The sequence below is a fragment of the Ambystoma mexicanum genome, chromosome 4p (assembly GCF_040938575.1).
Source record: "Ambystoma mexicanum isolate Mex_15411 chromosome 4p, UKY_AmexF1_1, whole genome shotgun sequence".
Classification (NCBI taxonomy): Eukaryota; Metazoa; Chordata; class Amphibia; order Caudata; family Ambystomatidae; genus Ambystoma; species Ambystoma mexicanum.
The window spans coordinates 1,092,442,114-1,092,466,469 of NC_090927.1; the positions used below are offsets into that span (position 1 = coordinate 1,092,442,114).

Consider the following 24,356-nt stretch of genomic DNA (forward strand, 5'->3'; position numbering starts at 1 on the left):
TTGATGGGCAGAAGCTAAAAGCTCCTCGATGTCTGGCATCGCAATACCAATGGGGATAATAAGCTGTATGCCTGACCCTGCGCTAAATACTCTACGCGAAATGCAAAGAAACTACCTCTAGGTTGTACCCTCACAAACACTTTCACAGAAACAAAGAACAATGTGTCCATGTTATACTATTACCGCTTTAAGTGTCTTCCACATTCTCTCAGATTCCCAAACACAGCTAATATCACAGATTTTGTATGTCACTAATTGGCCTGGACAGTCAAGCAGCACCCAGTAGCTGTTGGTGACGAGGTAACCTACCAGGAGGCTACGAGCAGGGGCTGAATGTACATTCATACTCCTCCCAATATCTTGCAAATGTGCGGGGGGGGGGGGGGCGCACAATCTTTCTCTTTGCATCTTCTCAAATGCAACTTGTGTTCAGGGTAGATGGTAAAAAATATTTCGCTTGACATTTCAGGACTGCTTGTGTAGTGCTCATCTGCCACGGACGAGACGCCGCATTTCATTTGGGGGTGGGGGGCATTGCATGTGACACACTCTACCGCACACGCCACCAGAGCACTGTACCAGGAAGCTGCCCATACTGGTCACCCAAGCACAAAGTCCTAAAAGTAAATGAGCGCTTTAGTGCGCTGTCACTGGGCCACTGATTTAAAGTATTAGCTCTATCCAGCGGGTCCCTTCGTGTCAGCAGCTCCCTGTTCATTGTGTATTCCACATGCGAGGAAATGTGACCAGTGGAGGAGTACAATACACGCCCTGAGTTCTAGGAGGGAGCAAGTAATGCCCTTATCTTGCCATACTTCAAATAGTATAGTGGTCCGAACCAACTATTAACAGTGTACTAGACCTGGCTATGAAAAGGACATGGATAAGAGTGCTGCTCGGAGGAGGGAGCGGGCAAGACTGGTGTTCTGTACATACCCTAGCTAACGCACTTGTCGGCAGTGTCACGAGACTGTCCTGACCAGCTTAGTCTCAGAATTGACTGACGGGGTGCTAGGGCCACAACATGGATAACACTTGTCTGGGAGTAAACCTTTCACACATTGGGAGAGGGACTCACTTGTGTTGGTGTGTTCTCCGCCAAGGCAGGTTTGTGGAAAGTCTAGTTTGGCAGCAACTTGTGCAATTTAATGCTCATCGGTACGTTGCGCTTCCTTCAAACATGATGGAATTGAACGACTAAATGCACATTTGTTCTTGCCAGCCCAGTAATGCTGTGGTTGGGATGCAGCAAATTATTTGTGCAGGATCACACTTGGTTAATCAGCTGAGCCAGGTGTTGCCATCAATTTAAGCAATTTGCCACATACCTTCCAAGCTCTCTAGCTGGTACAGATTTGTTTTAGGTTTCAAGAACCACAATAATATGGTCTCATAGCGTTTACTTGCAGTACACACCACCCAAAGCAACCTTACAGTAACACGTAAAGCCTAAAATAAACGTGTGCAGCTGTATTTGTCATATCATGAATGGGAAACTAAAAACCACTATTTATCTTAAATCGACCTTTTAATAGAATCCGCTTTAAAAATGACCTAGTCTGTGGGCATCTAATTTCTTTACACATTGTGACTCTTCAGCCGAAGCTTTACCGTTAAAATAAGCCATAACTACCCTTTCACGGGTCTCATGGCCCCTCTTATCCTAACAAGGGCTACATTCCTGTCACGAATCAAATGCCTAACGATAAGGACAGTTGCCAACAGTGAAGTGGTTTACAGCAGTGATTGCTGGACGTTTGTTAACCGTGCACCGTAGGGCACCGTTTATCAAGCTAATTGAAAGCACGTTTAGTAGGTTTTCTGCCTGCAGGCGGTTACTGGGTTGTGTGCTACCAAGTGGCTAGGACTACTCTCATCCGAGCACAGAGGCCCACAATGGCAGCACATCCTGCTGGCTGAAAGCCTTCTACATGTACCTGTGCAACAGGGCTGGTGGCTGTTTCTGCAGCAATGGTTTATCACATTTAGAAGGCTTTCCCTGAAGGCTGTGTAATCCGTGCATGCCTGGGAATATTTCTTCTAATGGGCGGGAATATTATTCCCGGCCACTTGCCAACATACAGCGCTGCAATAGCAGCTGTCCGAGCCTGGTAATGCCTTATAAATCACGGGACAGCAGTCACTGTTAACCTGCAGCCTTATGTGCATCACACTCGTGCGCCTTTTGTATCACCCGATGGAAATGATGTCTTCTACCTGCAGGCTCTAGGCTGCCTGTGTTCTTAGTGCGGGGGTGTGTGATGGCAAGTGTGTGGGAATATGAATATTTCGCCCAGTTTGGCACCAACGGGCAGGAGAAATAATATTCCCAGACACTTTCTAACACACAGACCTGCAATAAAAACGCAGTTGGTGTGCAAGCAGCTTTTGCAGGTTGTCCGTGACTGTCCCTCCGGTGACATTGCTTTGAGTACCCCCTCCCAGAATGGATGGGTCCTACACTCCCAGTATGCCCTAACAGCTGTTTAGATGAGCTGTGCCATAACTCTGCCAGCCTATTTTACTCCGTTCAATTACTTGGCCTATCACAAACTGGGCAGCCGAGTTTGACTCCAGTCGAGCTGCTTATTCTGTGCTGGGCCTCTGCACATTCTCCGATGACGCCATGCAGGGCTTGGCACATATATTGATGCAATGTTTAGCCCAGCACAGCCTCCTCGCCGGCACGATGTGCACCCCAGGCAAAGGCAACATAAGTACTGGCGTAAAATGTCATTAAATGAAATGCAAACCCGCATTATTATCTCGCTGCTTATTTTATGCATTGATGGCCCTAATGCTCATTTATACATATTGCCACACGCCGGGTTAAGTGCTTATGGGGCCAATTGGCACAGATAGTCACATGTAGCTGTTAGCTCCTGGTTATAGCCTAGTAGAGTGGTTAAGTGGCTCACACCCGGCAATTTTGAGCCCTGGAGGTGTGCCACCCCCAACCCAATTTATCAAGTAGGCCTCAGTTGCTCTTGGATGACTCAACTAGCCTTTCACTTCTCAAAGACCAGCTCTGGTGCGGTTTGTTCTGGTAAACGCAGTAGTTTACAGTAGCCGAGCGATGCTTCCACATTTGTTTGTCCTATAGTGCCAGTGACACAATTGGAGAGGCTGGGCGTGTCACTGCTATTCACACCCAACCAGACTGTTGGAGACAACTGTTTTTTCCTTAGTCACACGTGAGCTCGGTATCAAGAGGGCCACTTGCATCTATTAATGTCTAGATTCTCAGTTTGTCTTAAATTTGAGGCTTTCTATTGAAGGGAGCGAAGTCGGGACCCCCTCAAAGTGGACTGCAATTTTCTTGGGGTTTTGGGTAAAAAATATAAACTTTTCACAATCCGTTTCATTTTACAATTACTTTATATAAAAAAAGGTATTTTCTAAAGCGTAAAAAAAGCATGTTCCATTAACCTTTTTCATGGCTGTTGTAAAATCGGGAAAATATTAAATTCATTCTTAACAGCTTTCCTCCCTAAATATTTCTTCATAGATCTTAGCCTTCTAGAAGATCGGGACTAATACTAAATTCAACGCAGCAGCATTTACTCATTAAATTGTCTAGGCTGGGCCAATCGGGAGTTCGTACATTTTATTAGGAAGTATACATTTCCAGGACCATCTCATGTTAGAAGATTAAAATAACTAAGTCGAAGATCGTTGTGTCCAGTAGCCATTTTGGGCGCAGCTGTCTTATATAGTTGTAGCAAATGTAACTGATGCAGAAACCTAAGGAGACCAATATAATGGTTATTTATTGTCGAATATTGTAGCAAATGTAACTGATGCAGAAACCTAAGGAGACCAATATAATGGTTATTTATTGTCGAATATTTGAAGGTCCCTCGTTCCAAAAAACAGCTGCCTCGTAACCTTTACTGCACAGTCACATAATGTGGAAAAATGTTACCTCAGAACGAGGCAATTTTCAAAATCGACACTGCGTGGGATGGGATGCTCGTTCATATTTCTCTAGTTGAAATCAAATTCAGCCTGGGGTGGAGAAATGCCTGCTGCTGGTACATGTTGGGGAATTCTTTTAAATATGCCTGGAGGAACCCCATTTCATATGCTCAAAAGCAAATTCTTGTGTAGCCTATACGTTTCAGTGTCGAAATCCAGTCATACTCGCATAACTTCAGGACACTGAATTTGTCATGATTACACAGTTAAAAATATAAGCCTTTTTACGTAAGCAAAGGCTTTCAACTCTAAAATGTGACTTTCTGTTGCTAAATTGGGGCCCTCAAAGTGGCTGCAACGCAAACAGACCTCAGGGATCTAGTGGCATTACCACTACTACCCCAGTGCTGTCTGCAGGTGCTCGCGTGGCTCTGCAAGAGAAGAGGGAGGGTAGTTGGTGAGTTTAGAATCGTAGGGTAGGTTCAGAACCAGGATTAATTGGTGCCTGTGTTGTGGATCTGACTCCTTGTTTGTTGGTTCTGTAAGGGTTACACTCTGGTGGCTATATAATATTATACATGTTCAGTATGTAATCATGTTATCGTGCGCACTGGCTTGTATCCATGGGGGGTGTTGTGTGCTTTTTGGTTGGTGTTTGACTCATGGCTATGGGGGGGGGAGGGTTAGGGTGTCTGTTTTGGTCTTCCTATGTTTCTCTTGTCACTTTGTGCTGGTCATTGGTAGTTGAATAGCTTAGTTTTAGTTGTGTCCTGTCTTCTGTGGTATTTCTTTTGGCATTGTGTTCCAAATGGTAGCAGTTGGGTGTGAGAATGTAGTTCCTCTGCGTTTCTGTTTTGTCTGAATTTGTAGGTCATTGCTTGATCATGGTACTCTTCCTGGTTGATGGCGGCTAATCTTGGTCTGGAAAAATTCGCCAATGTAGGCTTTTCAGGGCTAGTGTGATGTGGTCTCTGCTGTTAAATCTCGGGAGTATCCTTGCTGCAGTGTTTCGGGCATTGAGGTAGAGGCTATTTGCATAGTCTTTTTGGCTATCCCATATGATATGGGTTCGTTGCTGCAAGGTGGTGTACTGGACCATCCCCCTGACTAGTCTCAGGATGTGGAAGCACTTTGTGGTTCCAGTTTCGGTGGGAATTCCTAGGTGGTTAATCGCATTTGATATGGCTAGTTTGGTCCTGTCTGGCAGCCAGTCCAGGTGAGACTTTGTTCTGTTGCCCTCTGGGGGGTAAGATCATTATTTTGGTTTTGGTTGGGTTCAGTTTGGTGGTTTGCAGTGCTCCAGATAAGATTTTAAAGTAATTTACTATACATTTTTGTAATTTGGGAGTACGATTACTTGGAGTATAATGAAGTCCAGTTCCCAATTTGAGTATTTTATAAGCTAGTAAACATTAACTGGCAAACACATGTTTGTGTAATTACTCCTTTGCACCTAGTTATTCATACAAAGTAAGATGTTTGTTTCTTCCAATGGGGCAGTTAATGTTTTTTTGTACCGCACTATCACCACCAAGTGGTCCCCTGGGGGCTCTGAAAAAAGGAAGGTTGCGAGGTGCGTTAGCAGGAACAGGATGGAACAGTGCAAGGGAGCAGTGATGTGCTGTTGGCGGCCTCAGCCCGGAAGTCCATTGGCTGGGCTTGGGGTGTTACGGTTGGTAGCTGTTGTGGGTCTGTGTGGTTTGTTTTGTTGTAGTGAAGTTTGTGGGGATTGTTGTGTTGTAGGCTTGTGGTGTGTATGTAGAGGGGGGAATTTGTTAATGGATTGGTTAATTGGCCTCGCTGTCTGGAAGCAAGGCTCTAAACTCGTATTCTCTTAAGGTGGGGTTGTGTGAGCATCTCTGCGTCTCCGTCCAGCCCCTTTCCCATCTGGCATCCACTCACATTCATGACCTTGCCCAAGTTGGGCACCGGCCACCTACATGGCATCTGTTTGTATGTGGTGCAGGCAGGTGTTCATCCCTTCAGATCTGGTACAGAGCATTCCCAATCTAGTCGGTGCATGGAATCGGTCAGCCAGGGTTACTCCCTCTATGTTGCAGCTGCTCAGCTTTCATTCTCTTATCAGTTGCTCATGCGGGCTAATGCTATCTCTCCATCCCCTTTGGAACTTGCAATTATGGCCAGGGCGGCATCTGCCGTCATTCTCACTCCCTTTGGTCAGTGGTCCTGCCAATGTCCACAACTTAGTTGGAGTGTGGCAACATTTCTTTTACAAGTATATCTAGTGGCAGTTATGGAGTGGTTGAGGTTGTTAGCTGGAAGCTGGCAAGGGATGCTGATTTCTGTCCTTATGGGTGTTGCTTGTGTCCGGTTTGATTTAGTGCCGTCTCTTTTGTGGTAGGGTTCTTTATTTGGGTCAAGATGTTGTCTTCGTCATAGATTTGTCATCCTTTTCTCTGCGTTTCTAGTTTGGTAGTTTAGTTTTTTCAGTTTGAGTCTAGTTGAAGAGCTAGGTTTTTAGTGATTTTCTGAATTGTAGCTGGTCTTTGGTGTTTCGGGATGTTCCAGGTTTTTTGCGGCTAATGGGAGAAGGAGGCACCCCAGGTTTTTTCTTATGGTATGGTTTTTGTTCGCGACTGCCTTCATGCTTTATCTGTGGAGTCTCGTTGGCTTGTAGATTCATTTCTTTTGTAGGAATTCAGCCCCTTGTCCGCTGATTGCCCTGTGTGTTATGCACATTGTTTTGAAGGTGATGCGATGTTTGACTGGGAGCCAATGCAGTGTTTTGGGGGCTGGAGTGATGTGATCTCTTCTGGATAGTTTGAGGAGTAGTCTTGCTGCTGTGTTTTGGATCTGCTGTTCAGGAGGTATTCTGCTCTCCCGAGGTAGAGGCTGTTTGCATAGTCTATTCTTGACATGAGGGAGACGAATGTGAGTTTTGTGGGTGAAGGAGGTACAGTAATATTCTTGCTGTGTGAAGGAGGAAGCATTGTCCATCAGGACTCCCAGATTTTTTACTATCCTAGATGGCGGTTCCCATTTCTGTCGGCCATGGAATATAGGTGTTTACTTGATTTTGGGATATAATCATTATTTCTGTTTTTCCTGGGTTGATTTTCAAGCTGTTTTAGGCATTCGATTAGGGTAGAGTGCTCTGCTTGAGTCCGATTTTGTAGATTACAGTTGTAGCTTGTAGCATGTAATTTTCTATTTTTTGAAGATTCTGATTACTGGAGTTTGGTAGATGAAGTGCAGTGGTAATAGCGAGGACTCTTGTGGTACTCCAGTCGTTCACTCGTGGGGTGGATTTGATGGGCTTTTCGGTGTCGGGAATGATTTAGTCCAGAGTAGTGCCATGCCTGTCTTCTAGTCTTTTTTGGTTAGGGTGTCATGGCTAACTGTTAAAGGCTGCGGAGAGGTCGAGCAGAATCGGGGCCGAGGTTGTGTCAAGAGTCCGCGTTTGCTTTTAGGTCGTCCCAGATGGATAGTGCTGTTTCTGTGGGTCTGAAACAGACTTGTGCTTGGTCTAGCAGATGGTATTTTTCTACGTGTTCTTGGGTTAATTTGTATACGTAGGTCTCCAGAAGTTTTGCTGGGTACGGAATGTTTGATATCAGTCTGTAGTTGGTGGACTTATATGTCGCTTCTAGTGTTTTAGGAGTGGTTTGATGTATGCTGATTTGAAGATTCTTGGTACGGTTCCTGTTATAAGATTTGGGAGGTTTCTGTAGTATTCTGGTGGGGTTCCTTGTGCGAGTATTGATTTGTAGATGTCTGATGGTCAGGGATCCATGGGTGACCCTGGTTTCTTGCTGTTTCACCAGCAAGACACAAGCCTCTACTGATATTTCTGGAACGTTTTGGAGTTTGTGTTGTGGTTCTGTGTTGGGTCTGGTTGGTTGAATGTTATGGTTGGTTGTTGTATGTCATTGATTTTGTTCTTGAAGTGGTCTGCCAGGTCGTTCAAAGTTTCTCTGGTGTTGTCGCAGACTGGTGGGCTTCTCATTTCTTTAATTTTTTTGTTTGTCGCATTGGTGATTCTCTCAGAATGCCTTCTCTTCGCCTTTTGTATTTCCTTCTATGCTCGGATTTGTTTCTGGAGCAGTATTTTAGTTGTCTGGGTTGTATTTCCTCCATTCGAGCTCCATCTTTTTGTTGTCCTTTTTCATGGCGCTTAGTAGTGGGGTGAACCATTTTGCCATTGCCTTTTGTTTGATGGGGTGAATGGAATTGCATTAGCGATCAATTTGTGTAATAGCTCTGCTTGCCCGTCTAGGTCAGCCAGCTCTAGTTCTGTAATTGAGGGTTTGGTAATTTTCCTTGGCGAAGATTGCGTCGAGTGTTGCCCCTTTGACCAGTTGTCGTAGTTTCATGGTTGTAAGTTGTCCAATCATTGAGTTTTGGGAGTTGGCATGACTTGCTTCAAACCAGATGTTGAAGTCCCCCAGGATAATTGTATGTTCTTGGTTGATGGTTATGTTGGTGATGGCTTCTATCAAGTTATCGATGAAGGTTGCATCGTATGACCGTCTGTACACCAGAATGAATGTGGTGTTTTTGGGTTCTCTTGATGGGTGACGACCATGGTTTCGCAAGATGTTTAGTCTATTTTATTTTCGGGTGTCCTTTGAATGCTATTGTGAGGCCTCCTCTTTGATTTTTCCTGTTTATTTGAAGTTGGTTGGGAGGCAGCTTTGGAGTTTTTATAGTTGTCATATAGCCATGTTTCTGTGATGAATAAGATGTCCTTGCCGTTGTCGCAGAGAAGTTCAAAGATCCCAGTTGAATGTTTTGACATGGGTCTTGCGTTGTATTAGATTGCAGTAGAGTTTAGGTGTAAGTTTGGGCTTTTTTTGTTGGTCGTCTTTTGATTGGGGGTGCGGTTTCCTTTCATGGCGATCTCTAGTTGAGGTGTTGGTAAACGTGCGTCTGCCTTCGGAAACCTTCTAGTTTGAGGATTGGGCTTTTGTTTTCATCAGGTTCTTCCGAGGGTTGTGGGTGTTGAATGAAAGTTGGTCTCTGATTTGGTGATGTTGCGTCTGTTATTCCTAGTGTTGCCTGTTCTTCTGCGTGGTTTTGTTTGGGTGTCTGCAGTTGCTGGTTCTCGCGTTGGCTTAGTTTGTTCTGTTGACTGGTTGTTTGCCAGGTATATAGAGAAGTAGAGGGATTTTTCTCTGATGGTTTGGTTGGTTGTGTCTGTGGGAATGTTCTGCAGTTGCGAGTCTTTGTTGCTGTTCCAGTGTTTTCTGCTCTTTCCCTCGGTACAGGCCGTTTGTGTAGCATTTTGAGGTTGATACATTTTTTTTTTTTTTTTGCTTTCGTCTGGCTGTCTTGTGGTGTGGGGAATTGTCCGCTAAAGTTTGGTTATTGTCTGTAGGAGGTCAGCTGGTATTGCTGACTTGTTCAGTCACTGTTTGCTTAAGGCGGGGGGTTGTTGGGATTATATTGTTGGGTTAGTTTAGGCTGTCCTTAGTCTCCCTGGGCAAGGTTCACTGCGGTGAAGTGGGGTTAGGAAGGATAGCTGCTAACTGGAGAGTATTCCTAATGAGTGTAACCAACACTGTGGCATCTAATGAGGTGGGCGCTCCTCAGAGTATCACTACACTAGTCAGCTAATATCACTCCACAGTTATCCTCTTTAGATGTGATTAGGTCGGTCACATGAGCATCCTGTATAGTGGGAGTCTGCACTCAACAATGGAATTTGCAATAGGCACTGCTAGATTTGGACGTCCCGTATAATGGCGGAGAGGCCTATGCCCGATCAAATGGGTGTTGTGCTGCAGTTAGGTTTGAGACCCACGTTAACCAATGAGTCCAATGCTAACTACAGCTAGATCCGAGTCCTGTATAGTGGGAGAGGCCTACGCTTAACAGGTGGGAAGGTTACAATCCTAAACACAGGTGAAAAGAAATAATACAATCCTCAACACATCTAGATTTGAAATCCCTGTAAGGCCTACGCCTAACAGGTGAAGGATTACAATTCTTCACAGGTGACAAGATTTCAATCCTAAACACCTCGATTTGAAAGTCTATAGTGGGAGAGAAAGCTATGCCTAAAAGGGCATAATAGTCATAGCTAGGTTTAATAGGGTGAAGTTAAGGAAGGGAGAAGAGGTGTTCAGCTAAGGTGTTTTAGATAGTTTTGCTAGGTGGCTAGGCTTCCAGGATGGAGTTATTGCTCCACCCCCACCCTAGGCCACTCCTACCTTACTGGTCCTTGGTCGTTTGCTGGTTGACAGCTGGTCGCTGGCTTCACCTGCAGACACCTGACACTTTCTGGAGCCGCCCTTTGCCTTGGGGCCCTTAGACCAGGAGTATTACCCAATCGGGGGTGGGCGCTCAGATCAGGAAGTGGTGCAGGGACGAGGAAATGCTGCTCACAGAGCCTGGGGGCGCGCTTTATGCAAAAGTGCCAAGATGGGGTCGCAGGACCCAGACACTCACCTGCTGCACGGATTGGAAAATGGATGAGTGCTGTCTCAATTTGAGTGCCTACTGCATAACCCAGAATGGGGGGGTATGCCAAATATGATGTGCTGCAAGCAAGCCCAGATTCAATTGAAGTGTTCAGGGTGAAGTAGTGAGAATGACCAAGACAGGCCTTTAGTTTGCTGGGATGCGATTATCAGCAGTGGTTTGTTTCTGGATGGGTAAAACAGTAGCCACATTAAGCAGGCATTGACTTAATTGAGAGAAGCAAGAACCAGCATTGACTGAGTTGAAACAACGTTCTCTGGTTCACAAGAGGAGTTGGTCGACTGGAGCAAAGGTGGAAGTTCAGTTGTGCTGGCGGGTCTGAAAAGTAATACTAAGAGTTGGTTTAGGGTGGTGGTTAGGAGAAAGTAGGGGGGAGAGTTGTGCAGGATTTTGAAGGTAGGTGAAGGACAAGGAGTTGCAGCATCCGGTCAGGAATTCCTGGATTGGAGACTAGAATAAGAGAGCCGGCAGGTATAGAACAGGCAAGAGATGTCTGTGGTAGGTGATCATGGCAAAGGTTTTGAGTAATGGCTAGAGAAAATAGTGATTCGTTTTAAGCATCAAGGAGAGAAGAGTAGGGCCCGCAGAAGCGGCACAGATTGAAATGTTGGATGGCTACTGAGAACTAAGGTTGAGGACCTGGGTGGGGGGGGCATGAAGGAGGAAGTCGATGCTAGTGTGTAGTAGAATTCGGGGGGTTTTGCCAGTATGATGGCGTCAACGAGAGGTGGTAGTGCTTGGGATTAACCTGTTTGGTATATAGGGCCATGAAATGAGGTTTGATTTGTTTTGTGCTGAATGCCATGGGAGAGAGTAAGGAACCAGTGAAGGAGTGTAAAAATAGTATCTTCCAGTGGTACTATGTGCACCACTGGTCCAAACAGATCAATGGAGCTTTCTCGGTGAAAGCAGGAGCACAACAGTCGTAAGTATATTGTTTGGTATTATTTTTAGGGAGTGAGTGGCCAGTACACCCCTTATCTGTAGGACTGGTTGTTTTTATCCAGCTGTATGTTTTACAGACATTTGTTGAGGGTATTGTTTGGTTCTTAGGTCGTGGCTAACTTAATGATCAGTTTTGTGTAGTGTCTGTGGGTTCAAATGATTTTTGTCAACGGGGTATGTAGATGTTGGAGGGATGGGGGTGGGCTGAGCCCTGTGGCACTCTGTAGGAGATTTTTGAGGGAGGAGGTAGGTACAGCGTTTTTTCAATTTGTGAGGATTTAACCATTTCATGGCAGTGTCTTCTATTAGCGTTGACCGGCTGATTGTGTCTAATGCCGCTGAGATGTCCAATAGAGCAGACTGTGTGCAGTTTATTTTTAGGTCGTCCATATAGATGAGTGCCGATTACATTACTCAGCAGTCTGAAGCCGACTTGCGAGTGGTCGAGTATTCCATTTATTTCGATGTAGTTTAAGTAGGATTTTTTGTCGTGCTCAATATCTTCGCTGGGTAGGGCAGGTTGGATGTGCATCTGTAGTTGCTGGCATCTTCCGCACTCTCATTTTTTTTTTTTTGTGGTTTGATGTATACCGATTTTAAGGGCTTTGGTACTGTTGATGTGGATAGGTTCATTAGATGCCCGAACTGCAACGCTGGGGTGCTTCGATTAGGATTTCTATGTAGCTGTCTGGGGGCAAAGGTCACTTGGAGATCTGCCAGTCCTTTATTAGTGTGGAGCAAGTTTCATTGTCTATTGCGGGAAAGTCTCGGTATCACGTTATCCCAGATTCAGTCTGGATTGTTTCCGTTTTTGCTCTAAAGGTAGTTGGTGAATTGTTGTGTTGGGATAGCGCCTTCATGGTTTTTTTGAGTTCATTTTGTGGGTTGGTTGCATTCTTGTAGCGTAATTTTTTTTTTCACTGCTGATTTGTATGTCTTTGATATTCTACTTGTCTGGTTGTAATGCTTCCTTCATGCTTTTTTGCTTTCACGTTGAAAGGTTTTGCTGGTGCTAGTTGGTCTAGAGCAGGGGTGCACAACTGATTTTGACGGGGCTGATGTAACTTACATGTATGTATGCATGTCCTTCCTTTCATAAACGCATGGAAACAAAGTTTTGAGGTTCAACAGTTAAACCATTTCAAATGTACATTTTGTACTACGCATTTTCCGTTATTTCTATTGTTGCATAAATTAAAGTATCAATATTTTATTGACCCTTGATTGTCCGTTATTTTGGACTGCTATACTTTGCTGTTTTGGTTGGTCAAGAGGAGTCATCTCGGCATTTTCCCATAGCTGCATGCCATGGAGCTGGGAGCGGCCATCGGGACTCCTGTGTCTGGTGTTTCGTCATAGATAACACCTCGATGGTTTCTCGGGTAGGATGCGTGAGCCCGAGTTAGTTTTGAGAAACGCGATTGTTAAAACATTGCATCACTAGGTTTTGCATCAGAATAAGTAATTGCTGCCTGGGTAAGTGATGTATTGGTACCCAGGGGAGAGGCACTCGCTAATCGGGAGGCCAGGAATGTGGGTGGGCTTGCATCCACAATCACTCTGTGCTGCCTTCCAGTACAGCAGGTCTGACTTTTGTACTCCACTGGGCGGCACACACCTAGACCCCTTTCCCTCTGGATCCCAAACGCACAATCTTGCCCTCTACCCCTACAGACCCAAACTCTTCGCCTCTTCCACAGCATACAACTAACAAACATACACCATGCACCCATACAGACCTGAACCCACCCATGGCAGACACTGCTCTCCTCCCTCTCTGGGGCAGACAGGCAGCGGTCGGTTTGCCAACTGGTGACAGTGGGTGATAGAGCGGAAGAGCGACCTGGAAATGGAAGCCTTGGACAAGGCCTTCCCATGGTTCACAGGACCAAAGTTCACAGAGCTGAGGTCTTCCAGAAACTCTGTGCGGGCTGCAGGCCACATAAAACAGCTTTCTAGCCACATCCAGCAAGTGCAAAGTCCATTCAGCCGGTGACAAAGGCGTCGGAAAAAACACAGGTAACAAGGGCTTGTTTAGAGATGGCACCTTGGACATGAAGGAGGGGTGCATTCACAGCACCATCCTCGCCTCATGGAAAGTTAAGTAACGTGGTTTACAGGAGAGGGCCTGGGTCTCCCCACTCGTCGTGCGGGGGTGATGGCAGCAAGAAGCAGTTTTCCACAACAAACTTGAGGGGTACAGAATACATAGGCTTGAACAGGGTCCCATGAGTCTAGTACGCACCACATTGAGCTCCCACGCCAGATCCTTCACCGGTGTGAAGGAGCAGAATAGTCACTTGACAAATTCCTTGACCAACGGTGCAACCACAAGGATGGTCGTCCTGGGGATCAGGTGTAGCGGAGATAGTCGCCAGATGAACCTTGATTGAGGCACAGGCCAGCCCCGATTTGGCCAACGACAGCAACTATGGAAGTACCTTAGGAGCCTTGACCCTCAGTGGGTCGATCTTCTCGGAACGATACCAAATGGCAAATCTCTTCCACAAGTTAGTAGCATTTCAAAGTAGACTGTGCTCTAGCCTTGGAGAGCACTTCTTGCAGTCCGCCGGGAGATTGTAGCCGAATTCTAGCGCTGCAGGAGCCAAGCCTTCAGGTTCAGAGACCCTGGATCGTGGTGAAGAATGCCGCCTGCTTCCCTGGCAATGATCCACAACCACTGGCAGCTAGACTAGTGGAGACGCTGGCTGCTGAGAAGGTCCAGGTACCAGATCTGCCACAGCCATGTCAATGCGACAAGGATCATTCGGCACTGGCACAGTTTGAGTTGACTGACTCAAAGTTACAACAGCAACTGATGAAGGAACGCATATAGAAAGAGGCCTTCACAAGGTCTTCTGACAGGTACTGTGAGGTGGGATCCTAGGTACAGTGCATCCTGCGATGGAGTAGAGCAGGATTTTGCATAATTGACCAAGAGCCCCCGTCAGGCAGACGGTCATCACCATGTGGTCGGCGGCGATGCTCCTTGAGCTGGCCTGCAGGAGCCATTCGTCCAAGTATGGGTAGATGTGCATCCCTTGCTGTCGCAGATGTGCCGCCAGGCACTTGATGAAGACCCTTGGGGCCAAATTATATCCGAAGGGAAGGGTCTTGAACTGGTAATACTTCCCCTGAAAGACCAAGCGCAGAAACTGGTGTCCCTTGTGAATTGGGATGTGGAAGTATGCATCCTCCAGGTCCAATGACAAGTCTCACTCTTTGCTGTCCGAGCATGTGTTGAAGAGTGACCATTTGGAACTTGATTTCTTTGTTTAGTCGTCGTAGGTCGAGAATGAGCCTCCAGCCCTGTCTTCTTTCTCAGATGTACCTCGAGTACATTCCGGAACTGCTTCAGGACGATTACCCCCTTACCCCGAACCTCCAGCAGCAGCCGAGGTACATGGTTTTCTTGATGGGTCACCGGTGGTATTAAGGGACACTTCTTTTGACACTCCAGGGTGTGGGCGAGAGCGTCCAGCAGTCAGTGGAGATGGTCTTACACACACTGACAAAGTTCGCCAGCCTTGGTGCACAGGTTGGGGCCCAACATCACAGCCGGTTCATTCTTGACGTTGATGGGCTGTCTTGGGGTCCCTGGCCACGACACCCTCCTCCAAAAGACTTGCAACGGCCCCTGTTTCTCTTTGGCCGAGGAGCGGGAAGGGATGGCGGTATAAAGAGGAGCTTCAGCCGTAACCCTTGGAAGAATGGGGAGACTTGCCTCATGTAGATCAAAAGGACGGCAGTCACTGCTTAGCGTGCCCACGGCCCGTGCCGTCGGTCTTGATGGCACCTAGACTCATCTGCAGCCTTCCCGAAGAGATTCTCAGTCAAGGGGCATGTCCAAAATCCTCGTTAGGATGTCCTGTTGAAAGTTGGTGGCCTTGAGCCAGCCACAGCGACGGAAGGCAAGCGCTGTTGCCCATCTGGTGGAACCCCACGGCAGATATCTGTGGCCACCATGATGGCATGGTCTGACATACCTCACCTAGCAGAATCTCCCACCGCCTCCGATCTCTTGTCGGAAGTCAAGAAGGGGAGCGATCTGAACCACGGCTCCCAGTTGTAGCATGTTACAATAGCGGGGGCGTTGGTGGCTTTGATGATCGTTGCTTCAGAGTACATAACGCGACGTCCCGTTGCATTCAACTACTTCCCCTCACTGTCCGGAGGTGTAGACCCTGCTGAGGAAGAAGCACCTGATGACTTCAGAGACCACGGAGTCCAGTGATGGTTGGGCCTGCAAGAACTTCGGCACAGAGTTTGGCGCCCGGTTTGTCTTCTCCAGGTCTCTCTTCGCCAGGGCCGTAGAAGGGTTGTGAGGCAGGCCTTTGTCCCAAATATCATCCAAGAGTGGGACTGAAAGCAGTCTTTCTCTTCGCCTCTGGAAGGTCCCCTACCCCACCAGCGGCGTCCATGCCCGTCGCTGTGTCCAGATCAGTCTATCTCGGAGACCAGTGTAGCGTAGAGAATGCAGCGGAGGCGGAACAGGAAGCTGGGGCGCAGGAAGAGAGCGAAGGCCCTGGTCGACACGAGGCTCTCCATCGCCGCCTTTGTTGCCGACGTTCTCTAACTCCTGGGTGTTCTGAAAATAGACTAGCTCCTCCGAGGAAATATCGGTGCCCTGCAGGACCTCCACCCCTTCACATCCAGAGGGGACGTCTCAGAGATGACCGGCATCTTCTCCGGGGGTCTTCTCAATGGGTTGAAATGAACACTCCCTCCTGGCAGAGAGCGACACGCTTGCCTTCGTAAGGGTGCCCTGCAGGTCTGCCCCCACGGCCTTAAAAAGGGAAGCCACCTCAATGGAAGGCAGAGCCTTCGGGTGTATCTGGGCCTTCACATTCAGGACCAGTCCCTTGTCCTGCTTGGCCTTCGTTGCCGTCCCGGAAGCCTTGTCCTGCTTCACCTTCTCTGCTGTGGGCAGGCTGGCTTTGGACTAGTTTGCCCAGATGGTCAGATTTCCTCTTGGGTGAAGATCCTGAGCGTTGGCTGGTAACCAGTTGCTGGAGACGCCAAACGCACCCTGGCCGTGAAGGAGCCCGCTGCAGCGGCGCTCCTGGTGGCAGTGGACGCAGTGGGGCACCCTCAAAGGACTTGGAAGCCTGCTTGCCTTTCCCAGATCCGGGAGAGGCATGCTCCGGGAACCATCCGGTGCAGGGGCCTTGGCCTGCAGCCACTCATTCAGTCGATCTTTCAACGTGTCGAATTCCCAGCAAAATGCGTAATCGTCCTTGTGTGTCAGGTACAGGCAATAAAGGCCCTGGGAATGTTTGACGTCTGAGAACATTCCGTAAAACGCAGTCACAACAAAGTTTGAAAAGGGGGTGGAATCCTTCTCCAACCAACATGGTGCACGCGGCATGGGCCTAAAGCTTCTTACACGAAGAAACTTGACGAAATCCGCCCTTAAAAGGCGCGGATGAAGACGAAAAACAGATCCCTGTTTATCGGTAGGGAAATCGATGGCGCACAAGGCTCGATTGACCGAAAAATGGAGAAACTCTTCCAAATAGCGAAAAACGCAGTAAAAGGTCGAGAGCTAGTATGAGGACTCCCACACTTGACTGCCGTAAAAATCTGTAGATGGCTGCCAGAGGGGCTTAGGTAGAGTGCAGTCATTGGCTAGGGGCAGTGACCCAGAGCTCAGGGTTTATGGTCATTGCATTGAAAATCTTACATCCACATGCATTTGCATTACATTTTTTCCATCTAAAAAAATGTGCACCAAATACCCTTAAAAATGCACTTCAACAAAATGTAACACTTAGAGATGCATTCGATGCAATGACCTGATACCAGAGCTCAGTGATTGGTTGTTGGGAGAATCTTTACTGGGGGATTCCCAGCCTGACTGGGACTATTCATGAGCATGTGAATCCATGCCAGATCACTGCTGGAGAAGATTATAGGGTACAGCACAGTTCTATCTCCGAGTGCATAAGTGGCATATGACTAACCTATACTGACAGATGTTTAACTTACAAAATTGTGCTAAATGCAAGATACGGCTACTTTTTAACAAATGTTAAACGCAAAATATGCTAACATGAGCAATAAGCCTAGGCTAAAACCTATCTTCCACAAATTAGGCTTAAGCAAAGTATGTCTCACAATAGGGTGCAGCACAGCTTGACACTGGCCAACTATAATGCTGCATTTATGCTTTATCCGTAAAGTGTAGTAACATCACAAAACCCTATTAATAAATGAATTCCCTTCGAAGTCTGGGCTTGTAATCTGTGGCTCACTTGATTTGGACTGCAACTCTGATAACTCGCCACTAGCCTGTCTAGGGTTGATGGGCTTTGTTTGGACATTGCAGACCCCTGATATGGGAGGTCTTTGGGCACTAGATTTTAATGTATTTGGATCTGTCGATCAGAATCATTCTAATGGAAACGTAAGCTTCTATGTCTTCCTTATTCATTGCGTTTGAGAAATGTTGCATTCTACATCAATTGTCCTTTGTGGTTTTAGTGCTAAATCGCCATAAGATGGATGTCATTATTAAAGATAGAAAATAGTTATTTGGTTGGTTTTTTGTGTTTGAAATATTCCACTCACTCGCACTTGCCGTAACACTCTAACGACAGGTATGGTTTGTTTGCAGAGGTCTGTTTAATCTTCAGCCATTAAATGAAATGGAGTTGTTCAGGTCCACGTTGGTGGGGTTCTTGCCATTTTTCTGGTTGCTAGTCTTGCGACTAATGCAACTTTTGGCATGGCTTTTACCCCCAGGTTAATGTAGATGATCTGGGGTGGTGTCCCAAGCAGTGTAACCCTTTGGTGTTGGCAGATGTCATGAAGTGATCTGCTGTTCGTATTTCTGCTGCATGTTGTACGTTGTGTGGTTTCAATTCAGTCTAGATGCAATAGGAATTGGAAGGCATCCTGACCGTCATGCAGATGTGGTTATTTGAAACCAAGCAGTGTAAGTCTTTAAGTACTTATTGATGTAGATTGTAATTTATCTAAATGGTGAAACTGTTCTTGTTCTGGGGTGTAATGCCAGCTATCTACTGGAGAAGTGGTTAGTTGGATTGTTTGGGAGCGCATCCATTTACTAATCTGCTCTCATCCAAGGTAAAGTGCAAGGCAATGCTTCGATTTGTGAGAAGCGATTTTCTGGTAAAGGCGTTCAGCATACAGGTGTAGAGATGTAAGAGCCCTACCTCAATGTACATGGTAAAGAGAATGCATGGCATGAGTTTTATCTGCAGCGCAGTGTTATGAATCTCTTACCTGCCCCACTAACTGGTTCAGATGGCAGGCGCACAGATTGCTCACATAATTCAGCCACCCTATTGTGCTGCAAGAAATGTGAGAGGTTGATCATTGGGAGACAGTGCTCTTTGTATGGGGTCTCCGACCATCTATGTTTGGCTTTTGGTACTTGGACTTCTCTTGGCTCTTCCAACTAAATGCCAACTCATAACCTGTGACCCATCGTTCCTACCCTGTGGATAATTGGCCGATTACAGTGAGACCTTTTGGAGCACAATCTCTGGTGAGCCACTCTTCTCTTGCTAGTCTGACCATGGGCGAGTATCCCCTGGTTACGCTGCGTTCCTCAGCCACCCCTTGTGATCAAGAGACTCCATAGGCGCTTTGAAACACATTGTGTATAGGCGCTATATAAATAAACTATCTAATCATATACATTTTGAGGAACAGACACCCAAGAACTGATGATGGGATGGAGGCAGTGTGCTTGGTAACATGATAAAATGATGTTAATGTTGAAAATAGGCTTACAACTATCTTAAAACCAAGGAGAAGCCGGGGAACCTGGATTGGAGATCCAGGCTGGAAGTAAAGCGAACCGAGTCTAGGGCAGTTCTATAAATGAGCAATTTTGATCCCTTATAAGGTAGTTTAACATTTGACTATTGTATTTGTGCCTGGCAATGTTTTTGCTGCTAGCAACCTGAGAAAAGCTACAGGTTTGAATGATGATTTGCTAATTGTCGGATACCCCTTCACTCTAATCATGAGTGAGAACTGATTTCTGACAACCTGTAGTACGTACATCTGCATTGTTAAATCTTTTTGAATAGCTGCTTGTGAAAAATAACCTGCTTTATTTATTTTTTAGCATTTCTGCTGGAGGTGTAATGGATGTCAACACTGCTCTGCAAGAGGTGCTTAAGACCGCACTCATCCATGATGGATTAGCCCGTGGCATTCGTGAAGCTGCCAAGGCCTTGGACAAGTACGTCCTATTGGTGTTCCCCCTCCATATGCCCCCCGTTCTATTCTTCAGAGTATTTTTGAGCAAAGTTTGATTTTCTATTTTCTTGAGCCTGTCTAAAGCAGTAGCTTGGGCAATGTGATGTCACAGTTTGAATGATGATTTTGTAATAGTCGGATACCCCTTCACTCAAATTATGAGTGATAACATTACCCTGACAATCTGTGGCATAAATAAAATATTTGTTGGTCTTTAATGAAGCCTAAACTGCACCAAAGGTATCCAAACCTTTGATTTGGGCGAGATCTTTATCTTTAGTTTGCAATGGGTCAGGATGGTGTGCTGTTAGCATTGCTTCACATGTGCATTATTGGCCTCTATGTGAATAGCTATTTACTCTAAAGATCACCTGTAGTATTTTATTGCCTTAAGTTCTGCATACTGTAAATACTACAATGGTAGTACCATCATTGCTTACTATGCCTTAGTTTTACTTGTGGCTTCCTTCTAGACGTCAAGCTCACCTTTGTGTACTTGCTTCAAACTGCGACGAGCCCATGTATGTCAAGCTGGTCGAGGCACTTTGTGCTGAACACCAAATCAACTTGATTAAAGTGAGTATGAAGTTTCGAATTTGAGATCTTAACTTGCTTGCCATTTTCATTTGCTGGTTCCAAGAGAAAACTAAAGTTTTTTTCATGCAATGTTACATGTGTGACCTTTGCTAATTATGTTCTCATAATTACATTTCGGCGTGGGGTGTATGCAACTACTGATCGTAATGGCACCATTTTAAAGTCCCATTGTGCAAGCTTTCCAGTGGACCGAAGAAGTAAAATGTATAATTGGCTTAATGTTGATGGTATACTGCAGACTATGACCTTATGTGTCAATATTTACACCAAATTAGTTGGGGCGGGGGGGGGAGGGGCTGGGGAGAGTACATCCAGAGGGAAAGAGGGCTGATGGCTCTGTTGATGGGCTGGTTTAAGACAATTAGCCAATCTGGTTGGGGATTAAAGGAGATTAATCTCTTCTCTGTATGGGGTGGTCTGTGCCAAACTAAATACTGTTCCAAACAAACCTCTAAAAGCGGGACAGTGTAATATTGAAGAGGGGGAGTGGCAAAGTTGAGAAACGTGTTGAAATGGCGAAATTGGAGCCGTATACCTGGTTGCTGAGGGCTGCGTGGCAGTCTGATCGTGAGATGGCTGAGTGAATGAGGGGCAAGAGAATGGCACGTCGGCACTATTGGGACATTGGCAAAAGTATATGGTGTGGTTAGCTTGCTGGGTTATATATTGTAAAAAGAGGGCCTTTGTGCAGAACTCTGGAGGTACACACAGCTTTTGCACACTGGATTTCAATAGCTTTGACAATGTCTAAGTAACAATCTGCAAGGGCAGCATTGCCAAGTACAAGCTAGTAATGGAATGTTGGAATGATACATATGGCCTATACAGCATGAGTAACTGAAAGTTGGCGATAAAGCGGACCAGTTTCCTTGTAGTCTGCGTCAGAACACAAACTAGAGGGAGTCCGATTTTTAACTGGTGATAAATGGAAACCAGGCACATGTGAATTAAGGGCATGATTTACCCTACTTGGTGGCGTGTTTGGGGGAAGGGGGTGTATTGCAGTAATTTAAAATAATGGGGCCATTTAAGGGTGTTTCTTTTACTGCATTGAAAAAGTATTTAGCAGTGTGCATGATCAGTTGCTGAGGCAAATGGCTGCCACTTCAACCTTTTGAAAGGGCTATTAAAAGGATTTGGGTTTGTAAAGATGGAGTGGTCTATCGATGGGCCTCAAGCATCTTCAGTGGCTGAATTCTCCTATGGCTATTGCTGTTACACAGCGTTCACACACTACCTGCTGTGGCTTGGGTAAATTGGAAATGTACTCTAGAGCCAAATATTGCAGACCTGCGATGCAGGTGGACACAGGACAACTTGTCATACAGCCATTTTCTAGATTTCAAATGGTAAAATTGCAGCCTGCTTATGCAGTGACCAATTATGTTGAGCTGGACCATGAGTCTCTTCTGGAGGCCATAATCAGTTGCGCACTTACAGATTCTCCATGAAGTGGTGAAACTCCCAATTCAAATGCGGCGTATATTCTCTCCATGTTTCTAACCGTAGCAGAGTAAATGATGTGCTGCTGTACATGACAGGCTGATCGTTAGCCAATTCGACTACAGCTGTGTTTTTGGCATTTAATTTTGTTTGTATGGATTACTGCATTGTGGTCTTTCTGCAGGTTGACGACAACAAGAAGCTCGGTGAGTGGGTTGGCCTTTGTAAAATTGACAGAGAAGGCAAACCCCGAAAGGTGGTTGGCTGCAGCTGTGTCGTTGTCAAGGTAAGCCCAACTATGGATATGAATTCTGTCAGTATTACAGCATCCTCAAAATATCGCACCCCTTCTGTTTTATGCTAGAGGGAGGGGGAAGTTTATAAATGAGCAGCTTTTTGTGAATTTCCTTCTTGGTGTATGCCCTTGTGCCATCCCTTGGAAGTTGCCTTGGTGTTGGTCAGGTTTCTAGTCTGGCCCAAGACTTTTTATGTCTTGCAAACGCAGCACAATGAAAACGATATAAAGCCAAAATGTGCAGGGCAGTATGAAAACAATGTACAGCAAGCCAGATCACATTGGATTGAATACAATAACACAAAATTGAATAAAAGGCAAAGCAACTAGACATCTCAGAATGGGCAGCACTAGTGAACTGGCTACAAGGGCAGATTTTCTTGAGCAACAAAGATTGGCCCACAGATTTGCAAAGAATACGACCCAATTTCTCATCGGGGGTTTCCTACAGCTGGACACCTCGCAATGTGATTTCCCTGATCACCTGCAAACATAACTTCTGCAAGGTGTGAACTGGGTGGCAATGTGAAGGGGTAAATTAATGCACCTGCTCTTCTAAATGTTAGCAATTTTAGAAAATGTCACATGCTGTCAACTTCTGGATCTGTCAGTCCCACGTGGAACAGCATTCAGGAGAGTAAGAGTGGAGGGAAGCGGATAACCAAGCCCGGGTATTGCATTACCTGAATAGTGTGCCAGTACTGGAGTGCAGACCTCCCTTCCTTTAATATGGGCTTAATTGACCACTAGAAGTTGAAGATGGAATTTGAAGTCCATAACAAATCGGTTTCTCTTGAGCGCACCAGGAGTTGCCCCACAAACCCATGACACGGCAGGAGCAAAAATTGGACTACCAGTAGAAAAGTGGAGAGACCTGTTGTACTGCCAAGCAGTATGCAACACAATTACTGCCAAGCAGTAGTCCTAAAGATATATGGTTTAGCCAGATAACCTACTTAGCTGCAGTTGCATCTTTGAGATGGGTGGGGGGGGGGGGCTGCATGAAGTAACCCCGTTGCCAGTTCATGGAAATGTAGAGCAGAGCCCCAAGGCACTCCACATTTGGTGAGAAAAATAACTTTAATATGAACTGTTGAATATATTGCTGTGGTGTGCTGACCTATGCCATATGGTTTTGATTTTCTGCTTGCAATGTTGCACATTTAAAATAAAATGTGATTCATGAATTGAAGTACAACCATTCTCACCGGACTATGGTCTGACAGTGCTTGGGAATGCGCCCTTTTAATCTTTTCTGGCATGCAAACACAATTTTCTGTGGATGTTTCTGCTGCTTGGTTAATCCCTAGATTCAATCCATCAGTAGTACACCTTCAAGCTACCTTGTTTTCATTCCAGGGCCCTCCTTTAACATGCCCTGCATTCATTTAACTCCTCATCCACTAGGGGAGCGTATTTTTGTCCCAGGAAAACATGGGATGATCCATATCCCTTCAATACTGGCAATCTGGGCTTAGACCTATTCTGGTGGCAGAGGATTCAAGCTCGGGCTTCATGGTCTAATGTCTGAGAACTGTATTTGATCAGATGGGTTATCTAGTTTACATAGTTGAGACCAATATTTAATCTGAAAACTGTCCCAATTCTTATCTGCCCCTCCCCCAAGACTCTTCTACCCATCTAGTGAGCTGTTTGTCACTAGAAGTGCTTTTTTAAAATCTTTGACTCCTCAATGGCAATTTTCCTTTACCAGGATGGAACTACAGCCTGCTTAAATCTGGAAACAGCATAGTTGGCTCTTGAGTATTGTTTGCTTCCTTATTATTTTGAAATGGCTAATTTACCCAGCTGCATAAGTGGTAACAGTATTCCATGCAAGGGCAGTGTCGTATGCTGCTCCTTTATTGGCATTCTTGGTTTTTAACATAACTAAGCAGAATGTTTCATGCTTCACTCGATATGCTTTTTTCTGACGTTTGTCAATCTGCTTAGAATCACATGCTGTGCATCTTGTCTTTCGAGAATCGAAAGGGGGGTCGACATGGGGTGTGCCTGTAACACTATCCCTGTGTTAAGGGTACCCAAGATCCCTCACGTGTCGAGGTCCCTCAGATTGTTTTTTTCCACCCAGATAACTGGTCGCCCTTATGCGGCGTCCGTAAAGAACATAGCTATTGTCCAACCAGCCTTTAGTCAAATAATTCTATAAAAGTTAAAGATCACCCGTCCCTTGTCTCGACGGCTGTTTCAGTTGAGAACTGACAGTGATCCTGTCGGCGTTGCGACCACGTGGCCGGACCTTCCACTGGCATATACAGTAGGGAGAGTGGGGTCGGGGTGGACATTTCTTTTCAAACAAATGCCTTTCCGCCCTCTTTTCAGTTTGGTCTTAGTCACTCTGTGTAACCTCAGCTATGGAGAGGACTCAATTTAGATTTTGCCCTATTTGTAAGAGCAAATTCCCAGGGAAGGATAAGCACAGACTGTAACCGGTGCTTGCCCCTCAAAGAGGAAGGGT

The 24,356-nt window shown here is 45.9% G+C and overlaps 1 protein-coding gene and 2 non-coding genes across 3 annotated transcripts in view; all 3 read left to right on the forward strand.

Annotated features, from left to right (window-relative positions):
* The window catches only part of RPS12 (ribosomal protein S12), a 46,649-nt gene that overhangs the window by 5,542 nt on the left and 16,751 nt on the right, over positions 1-24,356 (forward strand). Inside the window, exons 2-4 of the mRNA XM_069606679.1 lie at positions 19,409-19,525; positions 20,016-20,118; positions 21,767-21,868. Of these exons, the coding sequence (XP_069462780.1) occupies positions 19,409-19,525; positions 20,016-20,118; positions 21,767-21,868 (322 nt within the window). The remainder of the gene's footprint in view (positions 1-19,408; positions 19,526-20,015; positions 20,119-21,766; positions 21,869-24,356) is intronic.
* LOC138460457 (small nucleolar RNA SNORD101) lies at positions 19,257-19,330 on the forward strand. Its single transcript, XR_011263158.1, has one exon. It is a non-coding gene; the product is annotated as a small nucleolar RNA SNORD101 (small nucleolar RNA).
* Positions 19,654-19,727, forward strand: LOC138460458 (small nucleolar RNA SNORD101). The gene has a single exon (XR_011263159.1). It is a non-coding gene; the product is annotated as a small nucleolar RNA SNORD101 (small nucleolar RNA).